Below are 8,495 nucleotides of genomic sequence, written 5' to 3' on the forward strand. Positions count from 1 at the left end.
GTTTAGATTTTGGGTTGATAAGTTTGGCTGGTGCTGGTTTATTGTGAGAAGAAAATACTGTTGGTTGACTAATAAGCTCTGGCTGAAACTAATAAGCGAACAGGCTGATTATTACAGGACCATCACAGCACAGCAGGTTTAAAGCTACTGGCGTGGTACTGTAGCTGTAGGGCGCGCCCCGCGCGCGTATGGTATGCCTCCGGTCAGGGATCGATGGACTCAGAGCAGGGATCGATGGACTCAGAGCAGGGATCGATGGACTCAGGGCGGCCATGACCTGCTGCCGATCGAGGCTGGGGCGCAGGCGCTGGCGCAGCCGCACCGGCCGGGTCCGACAACGCTGTCGCTGACCTGTGTACACCGTACCGTATCCTTCCAGAGAATTCCCGCTGCTGCCGTCCCTATACGACGTACGCACACGCACGTTCAGCGCTCACTCTTCAACTTCAATCCGGCCGGTCCCGTACTAGTACTAGTAGTTGATAGTAAATTAATGGAGTGTCCGCATCGCCATGCACGCCCGGTGACAGTGACAGGCCTCCTGCTGGCCCAGTCAAAACACGCGCTGCGTACGCGTCTACCGCCTCCAAGTGTCGGCCTGCGCCGGCGCGCCTCGAGTCGACTGACCACCACAATTAGTAGCACAGCTTAGTTAAACGCCTAATAATAATATAACACTCGAGATTCGGCCGTACCCATGCAAGATTAATTTAAGCTTGCTCGCCACGAGCCCACGAGCGTGCCCAGCTGCGTCGTGCGTGTACTACGGTGCAGACATGCCCGAGGCGAGGCGGCGCTAACCTGCAGGCTGCAGCCAGCCAAGCCAAGCCACCGCGTCGACCGCCAGTCGCCACTGCTATATATAGAGCCAGCACGGTCGCACGGGCAGACAAGCACAGCACACAGCTAGGAGGTAGCTAGCCCCCCATCAGGCTACGACTAGTGTTTGCTCGATCGACCAGCAGGAGCCAGCCAGCCATGCCGGCCTTCGCGGGGAGCGCAGCGGGGCCGCCGCTGGCAGACAGCTACTACGCGCTGCTCCGTCGCCGCCGCGGCGGCGCTGATGAAGCAGGCGCCTACGCGACGTCGACAGTGCCTTCAGACGACGACGTGCCCGTGGCGGAGTGCGAGCTCCCGATGATCGACGTCGGGTGCCTGACGAGCGACGACGGCTGCTCCTCGGAGGCGGAGCGCGCGGCGTGCACGGCCGCCATCGCGCGCGCCGCCGAGGAGTGGGGCTTCTTCCAGGTGCGCAACCACGGCGTGTCGCAGGCGCTCCTGGACGCGATGCGGCGGGAGCAGGCGCGCCTGTTCCGCCTGCCGTTCGAGGCCAAGGCCACGGCCGGCCTGCTCAACGACTCCTACCGCTGGGGCACCCCGACCGCGACGTCCCCGCAGCAGCTGTCCTGGTCCGAGGCCTTCCACGTCCCGCTCGCCGGCGTCTCCGGGTCCGCCGCCGGCGGCACCTGCAACTTCGGCGAACTCACCACCCTCAGGTTCGTATACGTGCGCAGTATCACTTCTGTTAAGTGTGAACGTCTCCCCAATTAGATAAACTACAAGTACCGTGCTTTTTTTTCATTTTTGTGCCTAGTTTTTTTTTTTTTTGAACGAACGAGCTTAGTCGTACAGCGCTCGACATGTGTATACCCGTTGTCGATCAGATTCTTGTATTCTATCTCGTCGTGCAAGTTGAACTAGTTCTGCCCAGCATTTTCTCAAGTACCAGGAATAATGTCTATACTATAGAAAAAGCTTTCCTATCATCCTAGAGGGACTGATGACTGGTAACTAAAAAAATACTTATATATGATTCGATAGGGTTGCATGACTACGACGCTGATTAGCTAGTGCGGCGGAATAAGTACTAGTAGTAGTAGCTGCCACGACGTAATTTGGCCGGGAAAGGATGGGCACTTGGATTTACGGCGGTTAATAAGCTGGCTAGGCACCATCATCCTCCAAAGTGTGTAGTGGCTGCTGGTGGGCTGCAACTGTATAACTCACGTCTGTCTGATGTCCATCAGTGGATACTCATGCAAGGTTAGTCGTTGACCCATGATGAGTAGTACAAATTCATGATTGATTTACTATGTATTTTTTACGGCTAGCAACAATGAGGTTATTATATAATATTAGTGTGCATGTGTCCTATCAGTGGTCCTCTCTCATGGGTCTAGTAAAAAATTTGGTGATCTGGTGATCACGCAGTCAATCAAGTTAATGAAACATCAGTGGATTTCTTTTCGTCCATATTCTTGTCTTATTTTTCTATTCTTTCTATAGAGTATACAAGAAAATTTTGATATTCCAATAATAATTGGCCGGGCTCGCTCGAAGCATTGAATCTTGTTAGTACTAGTTGCATATTATATAGATAGCAATAAAATATAGGGGGGATTATTAAGGTCTTCAGGTCGGCACAACAATATATTATATTATATATATTTAGGTTACACACAGTTGTTATATCATATCATATAGGCCGGAGTAATAAGTAAGTAAAGCCACCAGGAGCAGGAGTAGTCATGATCGTGCCGACGTCGCTGTATGCAGGGATGTGACTCGGGAGGTGGCGGGCGCGATGTCAAAGCTGGCCGGCACGCTGGCGCGCGTCCTGGCGGAGGCCGTCCTGGGGCGGGGGCGGCCCGCGGCTGGCGAGCGCTTCCCGGAGGGGTGCGACGAGACGACGTGCTTCCTGCGGCTGAACCGGTACCCGCCGTGCCCCATCTCCGCCGACGCCTTCGGCCTGGTCCCGCACACGGACAGCGACTTCCTCACCGTGCTCTGCCAGGACCAGCAGGTCGGCGGCCTGCAGCTCATGAAGGGGGCCAGGTGGGTGGCCGTCAAGCCAATCCCAGGTGCCCTCATCGTCAACATCGGGGACCTCTTCCAGGTACGTTGTTACGCGCATCATTTTGCACGTTGCAATTGCTGTGTTCAGCGCCGGTCCTACCATTTTGAGGGCCCTGGCGGACTTGTCGCGACGGTCCATCTGGACCATATATAAAATCTTATAATATATAGGCGTTAATTTTATTTGCAAAGTGAAAGCAAATCCAATAATGTATTTTTAATTTAATATATCTGATAATTATGAAAGAAAAAAATAACTATATGAGCACAAAGTACTATAAATCGGGAATACTATACAAATAATTAATTTAGATTAAAAATGAACAAGGAAAAAATACCTAGGGCCTGACATGAACTGAAACAACTGATCGACGATCTCAATTGGCAAGAAGGCAAGAACCAAGATGTCATCGTTGTGGAGGTGGAGCCCTTCCTGGTCGTCGCCGTTGTGCACCGTTCTCTGGCAGTCTAGCTCTCCGCGGTGGCGTGGCTCGTCGCCGCCTCACCAGCTCCACGTGACAGCGTGTGTGCGTCGGGCGTCGGCGCGTGACGCGAACTCGCGAGTCGTGATCACGATCAGAGTGCGGCGTGACTCATTGCCTCATCTCAGCGTCATGGTGAAAACTAGGAAAGAAAGCTAGAAAGGTCGACGATCTTCTTGGGCTGGCTGGCCAGCTCTCTACTTCTCTTCTCATTAGTTTGCTGATGCTTAATAGATTATAGGGTTTGGGGATTTGTATACATGAGTTTAGGCCCCTCCCCCGTCTATGCCTCGGCCGTCGCACCCGTGCCCCTCCCTAGGGCCGGCACTGGCTGTGTTTATTTGCCGATCCATCGGTCGGTCGTCGTCCTAGCTAAGCTACTTACTGTCTACTAGGTACTACTAGCAGCAAATTAAAGCCCACACCGATCGATCGATCGCTTCTGCACGAGAAGAAACATCTATCACTCACAAGCTGTCTTCATTCGTGCAAGTAGTATATGATGAACATATATATTCCGATTCCAACTCTCTTCAAAATGGGGCTTGCTGTCCCGTACGTCCTCGGACACGCACAGCGCGTCGCGCAAGGCTGGAACGCTGTTCATGACGGTACTGCATGCACATGTACTGCTGCTTTTCGGCAAACCAAAAAAAAAAAAAAACGTACTGCTGTTCCGCCGATAGTCGGAGCCTTCGAGGGACAGGAACCTCACCTGTCCATGCATGATACTACGCACTCACATCTCGCCACATGGTGTATTGCAGCTTTTGCGAGGGAACCAACGGGAGCTCTCGATCACGCTAGTACAGCTACTATATGGAGTACTATAAAGTGATCGCCATTATCCAAAAAGAGAGATTATATAGTCCTAACTTACCTACAATGTAGCAGTAGTTAGTAGGATCATCAGCATCATTCATGCATATGCAAATTATGCATTGTTTTACCCCCAATATAATGTACGGTGGCTTCCTCTTAGTTTTTGGTGTGTGGTTGTATTTTGAAGGCGTGGAGCAACAACAGATACAAGAGCGTGGAGCACAAAGTGATGACGAACGCCAAGACGGAGCGCTACTCCGTTGCCTACTTTCTCTGCCCGTCCTACGACTCGCCGATCGGCACGTGCGAAGAGCCTTCTCTTTACAGGACATTCACCTTCGGAGAGTACAGGCGAAAAGTGCAAGAAGATGTCAAGAGAACCGGGAAGAAGGTCGGCCTCCCTAATTTTCTCGTGTAATGTATGCTACTAGCTAGATTTTGAACCGGTACAAGAATGATATTGAGTTTAAACCGGCAGTTATATATTGAGTTTTTGGACCATGTCAACGCATGTTCCTTTCTGTATACCTGCAGCTGGAGTGTGTACAATGGAGAGTGCAATAGTGCTGTGTGATATTGGTATAGACACAAGAATGTAGTAGGATCGAGAGCGTGCATATATCTTTGTTAGTATAACGATCGTTGCCGCTGATAACGAACAGATCGTTTTGTGTTTTTTCATTTCTCAGTGAGTTGTTTTCCTGTATAAGAATGAAGTTACATGTAGGCTGGTGGAGATTTTATTATGGAAACATTGGTTGTGTAGCATCCAAAGATCGTGATCTCCGTAACATACCATCGAGAGTTTGACGCTCCGTAAAATACCACAGAAAGATTGAACCGTGAACTGAGAGTAGCATTCTGTTAAAATAAAGTCACGGGAGTGACGGAAGCCTCCGTCGCGCCCATATGCGATGTTGTCGCGGATGCTCACCGCGAACAGGAACGGCTCCTGCGGCACCCCCACAACCACGTGCAGCGCCTGTAGGTTGTGCTTGTGCATGTCCTTGCCAGATAGAACTATAGGAGCACGCGCCAGGACGTGGGCTCGTAGAACCGCTGCACCAGCGCTAGCAGGTTTCAATGGCCAGAAGCACGTGTCCTTACTAAGTTGAAGAAGCACACGTCCGGCAGCAGGTTCTGGCGGCCAGATGCGGCGCATCGCCTTCTCCACTGCCGGACCATGGCCCTGTCGACGGCTTGGACGAGACCGATGAGGCGCCGAGGATGACGCATCTGCCAAGGGTGGAACCGAAGTCGGCCTTCCACTTTAGGAGCACACCATCGTCAGTGCTAGCTCGATGTGGAGGCGCCGCAGCTTTGCAGAGCACCTTGGAGCGTGAGTGGTAGACTGGTGGGAGACGTCCGCGACGGGCGGGGGCAGTGGCTCGAAGCGCCAGGAGACGCCCACCGCGGTGGGGGACAAGATCTGGCCGAGCGCATGGCAATGCCGCCGACCAGGACGCGTGCAATGTGCACGAACACGCTGCGCCCGCAGCTAGCGCCTGGTGCGGCAGGGAGCCCAGATGAAAGGTCCTAATGGCTAGAGGGGGTAAATAGCTTATTAAAAATTTTCTACAACAACACTTAGCAAGCTGGTTAGACAAATATGAGGCGAAGCGAGTGTTTCGCTAGCATACTAAAAATGCAAGCCACCTACCATAATTCTAGTTTCTACAGTCTCTATCCACACAATGGCTATGTCATTACACTAAGTTAGTGTGCTCTCAAAGGCTAACTAAAGAGCCACACTAACCAAACTAATAAGCTCTCACGACTAGCTACACTAAAGAGCTTGACAACTAGTTTGCGGTAATGTAAAGGGAGAGAGCAAGATGGTTATACCGTCGAGTCGAGGAATGAACCAATCAATCACAAGAATGAATACCAAATGAAGACCAATCACCTTGAAATCAAATGATGACACAATGATTTTTTACCGAGGTTCGCTTGCTTGCCGGCAAGCTAGTCCTCGTTGTGGCGATTCACTCACTTGGTGGTTCACGCGCTAATTGGCATCACACGCCAAACACTCAATAGGGTGCCGCACAACCAACACAAGATGAGGATCACACAAACCACGAGCAATTTACTAGAGTATCTTTTGGCTCTCCGTCGGGGAAAGGTCAAGAACCCCTCACAATCACCACGATCGGAGACGGAGACAATCACCAACCTCCGCTCGATGATCCTCGCTGCTCCAAGCCATCTAGGTGGCGGCAACCACTAAGAGTAACAAGTGAATCCCGTAGCAAAATACGAACGCCAAGTGCCTCTAGATGCAAACACTCAAGCAATGCATTTGGATTCACTCCCAATCTCACAAAGATGATGACACAATGATGGAGATGAGTGAGAGGGCTTTGACGAAGCTCACAAGGTTGCTATGTCAATGCAAATGCCTAAGAGGGTGAGCTTGAGCCAGCCATGTAGAGAGGCAAAATCATGACTGGGCGTGTCTAGTCCACCATGACTGGATGCGCTGGTGCGTCTGCTCCTCCTCCTCTTCTCTATGCGCTGCCATGTCAGCAGGACCGGACGCTGAACAGTGTTCAGCCAGAGTCCAGTCACTTTTCTTCTCCGAGTCCAGTCACAGGGCAAATCGAGCCTGAGAGCATCACCTTCTTTTATAATTGACCGGACGCTGGAACCCTGAGTCTGGTCACATCGAACTGAGCGTTCGGTCACTGTTTGACAGTGAAAAACACCTCCTTCAATTCACCAACTTCTCCATCCTTGCTCAAATGTGCTAACCACCAAGTGTACCACCTTGTGCATGTGTGTTAGCATATTTTCACAAATAGTTTCAAGGGCGTTAGCTTTCCACTAGATCCTAAATGCATATGCAATGAGTTAGAGCATCTAGGGCACTTTGATAACCACATTTTGATACGAGTTTCATCCCTCTTAATAGTACGGCTATCAATCCTAAATGTGATCACACTTGCTAAGTGTCTCGATCACTAAACCAAAAAGCTCCTATCAATTTCATCTTTGCCTTGAGTTTTTTATTTTTCTCTTTTTTCTTTTTCAAGTCCAAGCACTTGATCATCACCATGGCATCACCATCATCATGTCATGATCTTCATTTGCTTCACCACTTGGAATGTGCCACCTATCTCATAATCACTTTGATAAACTAGGTTAGCACATAGGGTTTCATCAATTCACCAAAACCAAACTAGAGCCTTCAATCTCCTCCTTTTTGGTAATTGATGACAACCCTTTCACAAAGATATGAATTGAAATTCAATTGAATACATGTTGCTTGCCTAAGCATATTTACCATGTGTAAAAGGATATGGACAAGTTTCATGAACCCCAAATGGTAGCAATTGCTCCCCCTACATATGTGCTACGAGTTTGGATTGTAGCTTGCACATATGTTTAGATAGGAAATATAGGAGACAATGTCTACCAAATGATGCTAAGGTATAAGAGACGGACCTATGAAGCGTGATACCAATCAGAGTGCACCAATATACCATCTGTCGGTGTTCCGAGTAAACACCAATGAGTAAATTTATATTATTGCATGTCTGGCTTGGATGGTGTGCTAAGAGGACACGAGGTTTATACTGGTTTGGGCAGAATGTCCCTACGTCTAGTTTGTTGCTCCTACTCATATTACTAGCACTGAAAACTTTGTAGTAGGGGATACAAATGGGCGAGAGAGGGACAGGTCCCAAGTCTCTGGTGGAAAGAACGAATGGGTGCTGAGAGCTCGGTCGCTGCTCAGCTATGTGTTTGAGGTTTGATGCTAGTGCTCTTGATCTTATGCCATGTGGTGAACCGATGCCCCTTTAATGGGACGCCCTTCTTTCCCTTTTATAGGACAAGGGAAAGCAGGGTTACAATGGGAGAAAAAAGGAGAACGAGAGGTAGAGGAAGTCCTTCAGGGTCGCCGGGCCTTCCTTTTCCTCTATGCATTCCCCGCTGACATGGTAGTGGTGACATGGACAGCTCCACACTAGGCGCCTATCCGCGGACAATGCCATACCCTGGCATTATCAGCAGGTCATCACATCCCACTCTGCCTTGGCGGGCGGCGCGACGCACCAACGTGCTGATCAACGGCCGTATAGGGAGTAGGCAGCATAGTGACCACGCATCCGTCACTATGGGCGATGTGAGTTCCCTAGAATGACATGTCGTGGGGACAGGTCATGCTGAGACATGACCGCTCTGTGCACAATGCTAGAAGTTTGACCTTGGGTCGTACTTTCTAGACCATAGTGGTTGGCGGCGGCGTGAGCTTCTGTTAAGATCCATGCCCGAGGGATCAGGCAAGTCAGAGCCAGCCCTCAGACGTTGGGCAAGGTAGAGCCAGCACTC

The 8,495-nt window shown here is 50.5% G+C and overlaps 1 protein-coding gene across 2 annotated transcripts; it reads left to right on the forward strand.

Annotated features, from left to right (window-relative positions):
• The first annotated feature begins 738 nt into the window (after nt 1-738).
• On the forward strand, nt 739-4,904 carry LOC136467329 (gibberellin 2-beta-dioxygenase 6-like). Of its 2 annotated transcripts, none has more exons than XM_066465985.1 (3): nt 739-1,496; nt 2,515-2,896; nt 4,348-4,904. In XM_066465985.1, exons 1-3 carry the CDS (start codon nt 979-981, stop codon nt 4,576-4,578), a joined length of 1,131 nt encoding a protein of 376 aa, XP_066322082.1. In that variant the 5' UTR covers nt 739-978; the 3' UTR covers nt 4,579-4,904. The 2 variants fall into 2 exon arrangements, with proteins under 2 accessions (XP_066322082.1, XP_066322083.1); XM_066465986.1 differs by having other exon boundaries at nt 740-1,496; nt 2,557-2,896; nt 4,348-4,902.
• The last annotated feature ends 3,591 nt before the right edge of the window (nt 4,905-8,495 follow it).

The sequence above is a fragment of the Miscanthus floridulus genome, chromosome 7 (genome assembly GCF_019320115.1).
Source record: "Miscanthus floridulus cultivar M001 chromosome 7, ASM1932011v1, whole genome shotgun sequence".
NCBI lineage: Eukaryota > Viridiplantae > Streptophyta > Magnoliopsida > Poales > Poaceae > Miscanthus > Miscanthus floridulus.

Bases quoted from the DNA above. Each gene is read 5' to 3' on its own strand.
- LOC136467329 (XM_066465985.1), top strand. From the start codon at position 979: ATGCCGGCCTTCGCGGGGAGCGCAGCGGGGCCGCCGCTGGCAGACAGC. The intron at 1,497-2,514 runs GTTCGTATACGT...TAAAGCCACCAG, and splicing joins GGCGAACTCACCACCCTCAG to GAGCAGGAGTAGTCATGATC. The intron at 2,897-4,347 runs GTACGTTGTTAC...TGTATTTTGAAG, and splicing joins ACATCGGGGACCTCTTCCAG to GCGTGGAGCAACAACAGATA.